The following is a 14653-nucleotide window of genomic DNA, read 5'->3' as shown; positions in this document are numbered from 1 at the left end:
GTGGTAGACTTTATTTTCGTCTAAAATATTTTTTGCAAATCCGTCGTGAAACTACTCAATTTTCCTGGCATTCTCGAGCGACGAAATGGCCTACTTTTCTTTTCCAAAATTAACAGATAAAAAATTAATACCATGATTAATACCATTAAAAACCATGATTCGAGAAAATCGGTTGCAAAAAGTGGACATTTTTTTCAATTCTTATTTAAAAAGAAAGCTTGACTGGTGGTATTTTTACTGATGATACGATAAATCACATCATTATCCTCAACTCTGCTTAAATGTTTCTTAATTTTTGTTGATTTTCGCAATGAAACTCATAAATTAAAAAAAAAAATCGTTATTGGGCCCATCTAACATTCCAACTGTTGTTCATAATGGGCCCTTTTTAAATGCAATTTCGAAGAGAACTGAAAGGGCACTAAAGCGCTGTCACCGGATTGATGTTTTGAATGATGTTCACGGGCCCTTTTGTTTAGTTAGAAATAATGAGGAATTCAGTTGAAATTTTGATTCTTGGTGATGTTTTGTGATTGAATAGTGTAGATAAGGTATGTGAAACATAAAAATTCTTCAAAAGTGTACTGAACAGCAGCCGCGGGACCGTATTAAATATTGTTTTTTTGACGAAGTTTTTCTCTGCAGAAATCCTTGGTGAAAAGTAAACCAAACTTTTTTTGGAAGTGAATTAGTGTTAAGAATGTATGAAAAGTTCACTTTATAACACAAAAATTTCCTCAAGTGCGAGAACCTAACGAAAAATGAAAGGGCACATTTGAACTTTTTTTTTTGGTTTGCAGTGAACATGGTTATGTGCCCTTTTGTGTTTTTGAATTCTCAATAGGAAATTGTTTGTTATCAATCTGATTGTTGGAGGGCATGTAGGGCATGTACTAATGAATGGAATAGTGGAATAATCCCGAATGTTTACGTTTTGGTTTTGTGCCCTAATGAAATGTTTGGCTCGAAATGTACGACTCGTGTTGAAAATAACATCTTTTTGCAACTTGTTTCCTAAACTACAATTAAGGTATTTTCTCTCGTTCGGTATCATTAGTAAAAGCACACCGGATCAGATTTCAAACTCAATCAATTTTATTACACAATAACAGTATAAACGAAAGTATAAAACTTAGCATAGTTTTTAGTGAGCAATAGTCAAAGTATACAGTAGAAACATCACGCACGTTCAGTACGCGACAGCTGCAGTTAACAAAATACTGAGTATTCGTTGTTTTCTGTTCCTGACAATTTAATAACTCATAACTTTTTACGCCTCAAAAACTATTGAAACTGTTGGAACAAGCATCACTCATCTTGGTTTGTTGTTGTCGGTTGGTTGGTACAGTAATTTACTTTGCATTTCGTATTGTTGCCGCATGTATTACGATAGTGTGCTAACGATTCGTTAGAAAAAGGGGAACACGACTTGTTTATTAAGCTAGTTTTTGCTTCCAGTTTGAGCTTTGTTGGTGGAATAGATATTTTATGTTGTATAAAAGGGGAACACTTTGAGCTCTGGATTTTCATTTTTTATTCAGTTTTCCGACAACTGAGAAGAAATGGAATGGACTGAAAGATAACTTTAAAAAAACGTTCTAACGTTGCGTTTAGAATCAATTGGTCAAACTAACCAAAACAAAACCACATTCTGTGAGAATTTCTTCTATGGCTGAACGATGAATTTTTCACAGAATATGAAATAAAATTTCAAAATAGTTGTAATATAACTTTAATTATATTGCTCGGAATGTTCTCCAATGGCTGTCTGAAAAACATTCCTTAAACAATTTCCTCTCAAATTAAAAACAAAAATAGAAAAATAGAAAAATAATTTCAATTTATCTTCCCATTTCTTCCCAGCTATAAAGTTGTTGGTGTTTCAAATTGGTTACGTGTCCGTGATTTTCTCCGGCAATTAACATGATTTTATTTCTCACAACAATAACCCAATCTATCGGTTTAAAAGTTACGTAGCAATATGGTTTGTCGATAGCTTTAAGTGTTCGTATGGTATCGTAGACGTGTTCTTCAGTTCATAATCACACTGGAGTTTCACTAATAGGTTTCACTTATTTATTTGCGTTTATCCCAGAAAAGCAGCATTAGTTGGTTTTGCTATATAAATGGGTAAGTTCAGCGTTCTATCCAATTTAGTTAACTTTAAACTGTATACTGCAAGAATAGCTTTCTTTCAACGATGTATAGAAATGAAACGCTTTGCCAGGAGGCGAGTGGATAACTGCCTCCCACGCGAAGCTTTATGGCTGTTAAGCTCCACGTGGACGGTGCAAAGCTTTCAACTCGCCACTGGCAGTGGCATAAAATAACGTATTAAGCGTTACGGCGACGATGGAAGAAACAGAGAGCGTTATTTAGCTTGTTCTAAGTTAAGCGGAGAGCTTAGTCGGGATACACAACGTGGCAACTTATCTATAGCTCTATAGTTATGATTTGATCGCAGCGCAATATCTCAGTGCGTTAAACTTGAATATTTTATCTATCATCAACGGCCACATAAAACTGGTAACAATTGTACAAATTCTGTTCTGTTATCATAAATCGGAACCACCTTTTTTATTTTGCGTCCCAGCACAGCCTACACGGCGAATTATGTACATCTTGTAGGATTTGGTTTGTGCGAGCAGAGGGCCGTTTCAACGATAAACTTTAAATATGATTCAATTCGCTTGTTGATTACCTCCTTTGAAATCGTTTCGATCTATTATCTATACAGCATGTATTTGTATTTGTTTGCTTAACTTTAATCTTATTTTAAGATTCTAGCGCTTCGCTAATCCCGTTCCACTCTAGGAGTGTTTTCATCTTCAAACAATTGGGTTTATCTTCTAGTAGTCGCGCAATTATAGCCCACACACAATTAACTCTTACAGTACAAAAAAGTCGGCCTTCCCGAGACCTCCTTCCTCAAACAAAGTAAATATCAAACTTCAACGAGAATGATTGCACTCAAACTTCTTCGCCCTCGTCCGAGTTGGTCAGCCGGACCTGGGCCGGCTCGGTCGTAACGCCGTTAACGGCCATCTGCTGATCGCGCCACGGCGTCGTCAAGATCTTCATGCGCTGCAGGAAGGTTCCCGGTGTCACGAGCAGCTTGTAGCAGGCCACCAGCGGGATCATGATCATCGAAGAACCGGCGATGCACCAGCCGAGGGCGTTCGCCCACGGTGGGTAGACGTAGTCCTCATAGCTCAGCGGTTCGTACCCGATCAAGCCGTAGATGATGATGAAGAGCAAGAAAAGCGGCGCTACGAACTTCCAGCAGACGCGCCAGTAGATGCCGGGCGCGAAACCGATCATGTCCTTGATGTCATCGCAGAAGCGTTGCGTTCCTGGGAATGGGAGGGTTTCAAAAATGTTCTCTTTTTGATGTAAAAAAGAATTCTTACCATAGATCCACGACACCGCAATCGCCTCAAACAGTACGGCAATCAGTATCGAGTAACCGGCCGCGTACCGATCCAGCAGCTGGAAGAAATAGAACCCACCCTGGGTACAGCTTGCCAGCCCAACGACAAAATACAGCGAAAACAAGCCCGCCACAAAGATCTCCCGATTTCGGCCAATCTTCGGGAACTCATCGCTGAGCGCCGTAATGATCGCCTCCGAACCACCAAACTGTAATTTTGATCAATTTTCATTGTAATGTTTCATAATCAAAATAAGTTTAACAGTGCTTACCGAGCTATCCAATCCCAGCGTCAGCAGCATCATGAAGAAGATCAACGCCCAGAAGATGCTGCCGGGCATGGTCGCGATCGCGGCCGGGTACACGACAAACACCAGTCCCGGACCTTCGGTGGCAACGTCCTCGATGTTCTGCCCGCTGGCGTGCGCCATGTAGCCGAGCACGGAGAAGATCACAAAGCCGGCCACGAAGCTGGTCGCCGAGTTGATGAAGCTGGTCAGGATGGCATCTCTGAGAGGGAAATTGATGTTTTACAACCACGTGTTGACTTGAAGAACCTTAAACCTTACTTGTAGACATTGTTGTGATACTTGTTGTACGAGGCGTACGCCAGCAGCACTCCAAAGCCGGGTCCCAACGAGAAGAACACCTGCGTCGCGGCGTCCACCCAAACCTCCGCCTTGAAGATCACGTCAAAGTTTGGACTCAGATAGTACTGGATTCCGGAGGCCGACCCGGGCAGCGTGATGCCACGGACCAGCAGAATCAGCAGCACAGCGTACGGAAACAGGGCCGTGAACCAAACCACCTTTCCGGAAGTGCTGATGCCCTTCCAGAGCGAAAAATAACACACCAGGTAGACCACCAGCAGACAAACGGCCATATCCCACTTGATCGTGCCCAGGTCGTGGATGCCGTCACTCTTGTCCAGCTCCAGGATGAACCGACTGCATGAAAGACAACTCTTAATTATCAAAGATCTCCAGACAACGAACCCCTTCCCCCCTTACTTGAAGTACTCGGACGCTGCGGACTGGAACTTGGTCTCGTTGACCGCGGCCACCGTCGAAGTCACCGTTGCGTTCACCCAGGATCCGTTGATGGACGCCGCCGCCGAAGCTGCCGCGGTCCTATTCGGTCCACCAAACTCGAACGGCTTGCAGAGGACCGTGTTCCATTCGTTGTTGCACAGCGTCCACGGCAGGTGGTCCGTGAAGGACGCGAAAAAGAACCGCAGCGACCACGCGATGATCACGTTGTAGTAAAAGTCCACGTAGAACGCGATCAGCACGACCGCGTAACCGATTCCTACAAGTGGGCAGCGTCAATATAGTTTAAGCTCTTCAAGGTGTTACAAGGAAGTGACTTACCCTTGAAAAGGGGAACCAGCCGGCCCCAACAGGTGATGGCACCCTTCCGGTTGAACTGACCCAGCGCGAGCTCCATGTAGAACAGAGGAATGCCGCCAACCACCAGCATAACGCCGTAAGGAACGAGGAATGCACCTGAAGGAAGAAAAAAACATTCTTACGTTATTAATCCGTACAACGTATTCACAACCACGCGTATCCAATTTTAATGATTTTTTTTCCACATATTACGGAATCTAATTTTTGCAACATAACGTAGTTTTTTGCAAACCAAGACCACTATCGCAGTCAGAAAAAAAAAGTATCCAAAATTACTTAAGTAAGATATTTATTTTCAGCTCCCTCCGTGTACGCACGAGAGCATGCAGCTAGTGCTCAGTGCTCCATCGTTTTTTCGATTTTTTTCGCCGTAATTGATTGTGATTACCCGCGAGTTTGCTTCTCCAGCATGCCAAAGGCCGGCCGGCCTCGAAAAACCCGCGAAGTTCGTCTACCGGCCGTGTGCAAAAATGTAAACAAACCAACGCCGTGTCGACCGCCATCGCGCAGGGGAGCGTGAACGCAGAAGGCATCGACAAAAAGTTGCTACACCCCGGATATGTTCCAAGATCACCAGTGCGAACCCGTTCGGGTACCTACGGTGCCAGTGGCACATCAACATCCGCCAACATTCCCATCAGGAACGAGTTCCAGATGCTGAGCGACGACGAAGAAAACAACAACAACACCGACGGTAGCACCACTACCGACGATGACGACGACGATGGTCGTGCACGGAAAAAAGTACCGACGCCAAAAAAGAATAATTCTCCAACGGAACGAAGACCACCTCCAATTTTTGTTTTGGACACGTTGGCGGACGATGTTGACGAGTTGCTGGAAGGCCTCGGATATTGTCTGAAAATCGGTAAGTCGGCAGTGCAAGTGATCACACTGAATAAAAAGAACTTCGACCTGGTGTTTGAAGAATTGAAGCGTAGCAACTTCAACTTCTACACATTCAACCCCGAGAAGCCCCCTGTTAAAGTCGTCTTGCAGGGTTATCAAGACCGTCCGATCTCCGACCTGAAGGGTCACCTTTCGGACGCCGGAATAAAACCGCGGGAGATTAAAGTGCTCTCGCGCAAGACAACGGTAACAGGTACACACACACTGTACCTGTTGTACTTCGACCGCGGCACCGTCCAGATCCAAGACCTGCGGCGGACTAAGACGTTGGACGGTTTTTGGGTAAACTGGCGGTTTTACACCAAGAACCCGTCGGACGTAGCGCAATGCCACCGTTGCCAGAAATTCGGCCACGGCTCGCGGAACTGCGAGCGTGAAGTGCGGTGAGTCGCACCTCTCGGTGGCGTGCGCACTGCCACGAAAGGCGGACTTGGGGGACAAGGCAGAACAAACCAAGCCGCGCGTAAAGTGCGCGAACTGTGACGGTAACCATACCGGCAATTACCGCGGATGCGTCGCGCGCAAGTCCTACCTCGAGGAGCAGGAAAAGAGGAAGAAGAAATCCGCAGCGTCCCACTCTCCTCGGCGAAGTACGAGCCGTTACTGCAGCCGTTCCTGCAGCTGGCCAGCGTACGGTTCCAGCGGACAACCCAGCGTTCCCTTCTGGATGGGGGCGATCGTTTGCAAGCGTGGTTGCTGCCGGTAGCGGCGATGCGGCCCAGCAAGGAGTCACCGGGGAAGATCTCTTTACACTGCCGGAGTTTTTTGCTCTCGCGGGGGAGATGATGCCGCGATTGATCTAGTGTAAGCTTTTCTATTTCTATCCCCTTTCCTTTGCTAATTTAGTAAGTTTTTTCTATATTTTTTCTTACTCTTGATAATCTCTTAGTCATAAGCAATAATCGTTTCCAAAATGGATTGAGATTTAACACACAGCTGAAAGGAACTCCAAAACTCTGTTATGAACTGCAAAAGAACTTATTGTAACATGATTATTCACTAATTAAATCGAATAGAATTGAAAAAAAAAGATATTTATTTCAGGGTTTACTGGTATAATAAGAGGTGTGTAAGAGTTTGTATGAATGAGCTTATTAAAAATGATTTAAATTATTTTTCAGGTTATTTAGATTAGGCTAATAATAAATTCTTCGTAAATTTCGTTAAATCAGTTGCATTCTTTGTTTATCACAGTGTTTTTATTTATTGCGGGTAGTCGTACTTTTTTATAATTCCTTTTAAATGTTGATACTCGATGCGTGTTGAAAATTGATACTAAAACGCATTATTTGATTATTTCTCTTTCCCTCTGTACCTGAAACGAAAAGACCTTCCCATAGCAACGCAGCTCATTAGGCAAGTTTTGTGAACCTCGGTGAACCTCGTTTGATAAATGTACGACTCGTGCTGAAAAAATCCTCTTTTTGCAACTTGTTGCATAAACTACTATTGTCACATCGTTTCTCAAAGCATCTAAAATTAGAGCTTCATTTATTTTTCAAATACACTCAACCCCCGGTGGTTGGTCACTTTTTCGTTTGACACTTTTTTAGTTTGTACCCCGTTGGTTGGTCAAAGTCAAACTAAAAAGTGACGAACTGTCACTTTTTACACGGCGCTCACGCACACTATCAAAACAAACGTTTGGTAGTGTGTGTGAACTCCGTGTAAAAGGGGTGTCAAACTAAAAAGTGACCCCGTTCGTTTGACAACAGTTGGTGTCAAACCATCGGGGTTTGAGTGTAATTGATAATTATATCGGAGGGCCTCGTGCCGTGGTGGTTAGCGGCTTCGGCTGTCGATCCCTAAGTTGCTATGGGGCGCGGGTTCGATTCCCGCCTTATCCTCCTGGTCTTCTATCGGATGGGGAAGTAAAACGTCGGTCCATTTGCGTAAAAGAGGTTTTGGGTGACTCACCACACATAACCTTCGGACGCCTAGAAATGAGCAGAAACTTGCAACAGAGCCCACAAAAGACCCGGGGTCGTTAAAGTGGATTTCTTTGCTAGGAAAGCCTGACGCAATCAATCCATATTTCGATGTTTGAAAATGTTTTTGCACATTTCGGAACTTATTCCAACATGTATTTTCATCCACTCAGATGATTCTGATAACTTTAACAGTCCAGTAAATCAGTGTGACAAAAAGGAATATAAATTTTATTTTCCCTATATTTTTCAACTGGTAAGTCATTTCTCAAGATTTAACGAGATGTCTTATACTTCCCAAAAAATGTATTAATTTAAAAATAGTTACATAAGAACTTTTATTGTTATTTAATCATAATTGAATCTTAGTTTTACGATGTGTAAAAACTAGTCACAAAATTCTAGTTTAGAGACATTAAAGTATTTCCAAGATTATTTTTTACCTTTTTCCCTAGAAGATTCACTAGATTCATTAATCACACGCAAACTCTGTTCCCAACATTGAATCAATCAGTTGTTAAAAGGAAGTCCTCTTCTCAGCTTAGGATAGTAACTTCACCAGTAATGCTTAAACAACGAAATAAATTTAATGAAAGGAAATTTAAGATTAATGAAAAGCTATACCAATTCAATCATTACCCACACTGGAACAAGTCCAACAAATCCAAACCCTCCGACACAAACCCCCAAGTCACACCTCCACACATATGTTTTATGATTGCGATAAGTGTCCCGCTTAAGTCCTTTCACGCGTTCGTGTGTAATAACGTGTGAAAAATGGAAAGCAATCACCGAAGAGGGGTTACTCAGCTGTCCTTCTCTCTGGAAAAAAGAAAAGAAAAATAATAACGACACGAACGAAGAAGGTGTTAGAGCGCAGCCCGTGAAAAAGGGGCTTGGCTCAAAGTCAGTCCAAGTCAGTCGTCCGCTAAGGCAAAGGAGGAAAATGTTGGCGGCACTCTTGTCCGTGGGGTTTGACAATGATGGCAAATTTTCCCTCAAAACGGCTCTTCACGCTGTATAGCGGAGAGAGCCCGCGCCAAGTGCCGGTGAAATGAGAGTGCTTTAAAATTGAAATAAAAGCTGATGCTGGATGGAAGGACCTTTCCGAGGGGGAAGCGGTAGATGCAACGCCACCGCCGAGGAAATGCTACAAGAAATGGGGTCATTTTCACGTTTTGCCCCGACTTATGTCGACCCGACCCGAAGATTGCTGTCAATATCAAGCGGGAAAGGGAAAGAGCTGTGGGAAATATGCTTCTTGCCTAGATGAGCATCAGAAAGGACGCGTCAAGAAGGCAACCAAGGAGGATGTCCTTTTTAAGGAGAAGCACTTTGGGCCGCTATTCATACGGTGTACAACACTGGTTGCGTCGCGTAACAATAGGAAGGAAAAAGGCAACACAAAAAAAAAAATCGGTAATGCTTTTAAGTAATATTCGATTGTGAATGATTGCCGGGGAGTGTGCCAAAGAGCCACGCTGGGAAATTGTAGTAGGATGTTAAGGAAATGTGAAGGAAGAAATTCGTTCCACCTTTTTGAAGTGCACAGGATTAAATGGTAGATTGATTTTTGAAGATGTTTGGTTGATCCCCAATAAGAATGTGACAATTCTCAAGAATTTGAAATCCCCGGGTCGATTTTTGAAGTATTGTTTTAGGAAACTAGGGATTGTAGAAGATTTTGTTTATTTCATAGCATTGTAACTTTATGAAAATTCTCAGTGCTGATCTATGCAAAAAAAATCGATCTACCCAGTTACATACGGGAAATTGATCCTTTTTTCGGATATGATTTTTGGAAAAATGGTTGCTGACCACCGGAGATGTTTTGGGGTTTCCGAAGGAGGTTTTATGCAGGGCTGTGAGTCGGGTTATATTTCAAGTTACTCCGACTCCAACTCCGGCTTTCTACAAATTGTTAACTCCGGCTTCGACCCCGACTCCGGCCTACCAACTCTAGCCGACTCCGACTCCAGCTTTCCAAAATTTGTTGACTCCGGCTCTGACTCCAACTCCGATACCTAATTTGTTTTTTAAATATTTAAAAAACGCATTTTCCGCACAACTATTTTCTGAGTAAATTTGAATTTTGTTGTTTGAAAAATTGGAACATTTTATTGAACTACTTTAAATTTACATTCATTTTTTAAGTTAATAAGCTAGCTACACTAATTTTCAATTGTTTATTTTTTTCAGCAAGTTTTCATTTAATGAAAATTTCAGTGGTGCAGATTTCAGTAAATTTAACTGAATTCAGTAATGAGAAATAGGTGTGCAGTAACTATCAAAGATACCCTGGTTTTGAAATAAACAATTTTCAAAGTTACTATTTTTTAAAGCTTTTTTGAATTTATTTGAGAAGACGTACATGGACATTGTGTGATCCAGCCCAGTACACACTTAAAACATACAAATCATGATAATATTCTAGTATTTGAAAAATAAATTTAATTATATCAATTATATCACCCCGATTTAAGGCATTTAAGAAACATTAGACTTGTTCAACGATATTATTTAAGGATCAACACTTTAAGAGTTTTGTAGAGAAATGGTAAACATTGGGGTAATCGATATATCTAATAAATTCAATAACTCGTATATGCAAAGTTGCATATGCGAGGCATAAGAGCGCCGGTTAAACTGTATATCAAAATTAGTTGCAACTTATTTTCGATATTTTTTGTCAGCTTGAAACACGACATTTTGATTTGTTTTTATTGCATGTAAATGAGCATGTTGCGTTCCAAGTAGAAAATTTATGTAATAGTTGATAATGTTTAAAAAATATAATTATTTTTGTTAGTGAGCAATCACAATAAAAATGCTTCGAAAACATCATGGTATCTGATAAATATCTTGAACCAAAAAACAAAATTCAAAAAAATGTCAACGCAGTGCACGCAATTCAATAAATAAATTTTAAATATAAAAAAATGGGAATTAACCTGAATTATAACAAATATTGAACAATAAATAAGTTCGTAAATTATATTAAATTTTTTGACAAATCCGACTCCAGCTCCGGCTCCAGCTCATACAATTTAGCTGGCTCCGACTCCGACTCCAGCCATTAGAGTTTTGACGACTCCGACTCCAACTCCGACTCCAGGTCCCCAAAAGACCCGACTCCTGGTTTTGAGGTTCTATTCTTCTGACTGAGGTGCTTGAAAACATTATATTTTGGAAATTGTTATGTAAAATTTCACTTGCGTCAAAACTAGACTTTATAAATCTTTAAAAATGTGTACAAGTTGGTTTAAAAAGCCTTATGTAAAACGTAAAATCAAATCACAACATCCATGTTGCCAACATTTTTTTAACATTATCATTCCCTTGGAATACCAGCACGAGAAATGTGTCATTAATAAATAGGCAAATTAATTTATTTCAATAGGTTCTCTTACAAAACTATCCTGAAACAAAGGGAAAAGTTCTACGATCCGGTCCCACATACGAAACCAGTCCCACGGATTCTGGTGGCCACATCTGGAACCGTAATAAAAAGCATCATAAAAAATTATTTAATTTTAAAAATGTCATCTTTTTCAAAAGGAAATGATACGAAAATATAGCAAATTGAATTATGAATTGATAACTTACTTTCATTAACTTTTATCTTTGCTGATGCAGCGTTTGATAACAAAATAAAACATTTTTTAAGCTCTACAAAGATATATTTAGATTAGTCTGAAATTTTACAGATTCTTTTAGGAATGTGTGTCCAACACAAGATGAAACATTACAACCAACAATTTTTGGATCATTGCTATAAAAATCAGGTTCTCGAACAGTGTACGATTTTTGCTGTATTTACTTATTATTTGTTATAATTTTCTAATTTTGTAGTACTTGAATACAAAACTCTTCAGATTATTTCAGAAATATGTATCTAATAAATACTTGATGAAACATTTTGCAACTAGAAACTGTGCGGGTCGTCACGATAATAATTGAATTCTAGAACAATGATTGAATTTTATGCATTTTACGTATTTTTGTAATATTTTTAAGAACTTTAAAACAAAACTCTTCAAATTGCTTTTGAAATATGCGTTTGACATATGATTCCAGCGCTTGATGTAACATTATGCAACCATAAAAATCAGATTCTCGAACAATGTACGATTTTTACTGTATTTACGAATTTTTGTAAAATTGTGTAGTACTTGAATACAAAACCCTTCAGATAATTTCAGAAATATGTATCTAATAAGTACTAGATGAAACATTTTGCAACGAGAAACTGTAGGGTCGTCACGATAAGAGTTGAATTCTAGAACAATGTTTGAATTAAAAAAAAAAAAAAAAACAAAAAAAAATGACAAGGCATGGTCCAACATTTCAATGAAAAAAGTGTTTTAAAGCGCATTTTACATCTGTTTTGCAATCATTAGTTTTCAAAATATCCAAATATTGAAGAGATTTTTTTTTCGCCGAAACAAAAACTTTTTGTGGTGCAGTACATTGAAATTACACAAAAATTTTAAATATTTTTGATCGAGCCAAGACATGCTAAATATGACATTAAACGCAGGAAAATGCATTTCTAACTGTTTTTAGTTGGTTAGATTTCTATTTCCTTTTTTTTATTGGCAAAATATTTTTTTTGCCCCCTGAATTTTAGATCCGATTTTGAAGGAGGGGGGGGCAGGCATAAACTTTGAAAAATATTTGCAAACCCGGGCAGACGGTAATAACAAAATTAATAATATTTCAATAACAAATCCTGTTAAAATAACAAAAAGTGTTATTATTTTATCCTGAAGTTCAACTTCAAGAAGAAAAAATAATAACAGTTTCTGATAAAATAACAAAATTTGGTATTGAAGTGATATTATATTGAAAATGTTTAATAACACGCCAATAATAGGAAATGTTATACATTTCAAAAACTCTCCTAATAACAAAATTTGTTATTCGTTCGGTATACTGACTTAGAAATAAAATTACCATACATCACACAAATGGAAAAGTTTCTAAGTGTCCATAACACAATCTGTTATTATTTTTTCTTTTGTTAAATATGTTTAGATCTTTGGGATAATTTTGTCTAATTTCGTCGGGGTCATTATTTTGGCCATGAAATGGGGTCCTTAAGCTAAAATTATTCTAAAAAGTTGAAATTTTGAAAGTTGATTTTTTTAATTATTTGATATACCCCCTAAGGGACTTTGCTTAAATTGGCTAGAACTATGGGATAATTTTGACCAATTTCGTCGGGGTCATTATTTTGGCCAAGAAATGGGGTCCTTAAGCTAAAATAATTCTAAAAAGTTTGAAATTTTGAAAGTTGATTTTTTTAATTATTTGATATACCCCCTAAGGGACTTTATTTAAAATTGGCTAGAACTATGGGATAATTTTGACCAATCTCGTCGGGGTCATTATTTTGGCCATGAAATGGTGTCCTTAAGCTAAAATTATTCTAAAAAGTTGAAATTTTGAAAGTTGATTTTTTTTAATTATTTGATATACCCCCTAAGGGACTTTGCTTAAATTGGCTAGAACTATGGGATAATTTTGACCAATTTCGTCGGGGTCATTATTTTGGCCATGAAATGATGTCCTTAAGCTAAAATTATTCTAAAAAGTTGAAATTTTGAAAGTTGATTTTTTTAATTATTTGATATACCCCCTAAGGGACTTTGCTAAAATTGGCTAGAACTATGGGATAATTTTGACCAATTTCGTCGGGGTCATTATTTTGGCCAAGAAATGGTGTCCTTAAACTTAAATTATTCTAAAAAGTTGAAATTTTTGAAAGTTGATTTTTTTAATTATTTGTTATACCCCCTAAGGGACTTTGCTAAAATTGGGTAGAACTATGGGATAATTTTGACCAATTTCGTCGGGGTCATTAATTTGGCCATGAAATGGTGTCCTTAAGCTAAAATTATTCTAAAAAGTTGATATTTTGAAAGTTGATTTTTTTTAATTATTTGATATACCCCCTAAGGGACTTTGCTTAAATTGGCTAGAACTATGGGATAATTTTGACCAATTTCGTCGGGGTCATTATTTTGGCCATGAAATGATGTCCTTAAGCTAAAATTATTCTAAAAAGTTGAAATTTTGAAAGTTGATTTTTTTAATTATTTGATATACCCCCTAAGGGACTTTGCTAAAATTGGCTAGAACTATGGGATAATTTTGACCAATTTCGTCGGGGTCATTAATTTGGCCATGAAATGGTGTCCTTAAGCTAAAATTATTCTAAAAAGTTGATATTTTGAAAGTTGATTTTTTTTAATTATTTGATATACCCCCTAAGGGATTTTACCAAAATTTGCTAGAACTATGAAATAATGTTGACCAATTTTATCGGGGTCATTTATTTCACCTTGAAATGGGGTTTCAAGCTAAAATTAATCCGATAAAATTAACTTTTGAGCGTTCATTTTTTTTTTAAATTGTGTTATATTCCCTAACGGAATTGATTAATTTATTGAGAATTTTTGATGTGTGAATAACAAAAACTGTTATTATTTTCACAGAGCCAGGAAGTCGGAGCTGACGTTGAAGTTCGAGCTGGAGTGAGACCTCGGAGACTGCATCGGATTCAGCAAATTTTCAGCAACTTTTACTTGGAGTCGGAATCTGTGAAGTCGGGTATTTTTGGAGAGCTGAAGTCGTCGTTGACGTCATATCCTGCATCAAGAGTCGGAGTTGTCTTCAATGTATGGATTCAAAGTCGCTTGGAGGTACCCGACTCTGCAGCTATGACTAGTACAGAGGAGTTATGGCAACTGCAGGTTTATTTGCAAATTACAAATAAACCAAAACAATAACTTTTTTTGTTATGGAGACATACCAGTTCAATAACATTTTTTGTTATTATGCTGCTCCACCTCTCCGCACAAAATAACAAATTTTGTTATTCCTTCATGATTCCTTCTGTGTTATTGGTTTGTTATTGCAATAACAACATAATAACTGTTTAAGTTATTCTTCGAACAAATCTTTGTTATTGA

The 14653-nt window shown here is 38.7% G+C and overlaps 1 protein-coding gene across 5 annotated transcripts in view; it reads right to left on the bottom strand.

Annotated features, from left to right (window-relative positions):
* Nucleotides 1-1072: 1072 nt before the first annotated feature.
* LOC6043338 (sodium-dependent dopamine transporter) overlaps nucleotides 1073-14653 on the bottom strand; it is a 52268-nt gene continuing 38687 nt past the window's right edge. For 4 of the 5 annotated variants that reach the window (XM_038262918.1, XM_038262919.1, XM_038262921.1 and 1 more), the window contains 5 exons: nucleotides 4801-4935; nucleotides 4441-4738; nucleotides 4000-4377; nucleotides 3703-3940; nucleotides 1073-3639 (listed from right to left, as the gene is read on the bottom strand). In XM_038262918.1, the coding sequence (XP_038118846.1) occupies nucleotides 2971-3639; nucleotides 3703-3940; nucleotides 4000-4377; nucleotides 4441-4738; nucleotides 4801-4935 (1718 nt within the window). In that variant the 3' untranslated portion in view covers nucleotides 1073-2970. The remainder of the gene's footprint in view (nucleotides 3640-3702; nucleotides 3941-3999; nucleotides 4378-4440; nucleotides 4739-4800; nucleotides 4936-14653) is intronic. The other variant, XM_038262922.1, reaches the window with a different exon arrangement.

The sequence above is a fragment of the Culex quinquefasciatus genome, chromosome 3, assembly GCF_015732765.1.
Source record: "Culex quinquefasciatus strain JHB chromosome 3, VPISU_Cqui_1.0_pri_paternal, whole genome shotgun sequence".
Lineage (NCBI taxonomy): Eukaryota > Metazoa > Arthropoda > Insecta > Diptera > Culicidae > Culex > Culex quinquefasciatus.
Note: the sequence above shows the minus strand (reverse complement) of the source record. Positions and strands in the feature narration are given on the sequence as shown.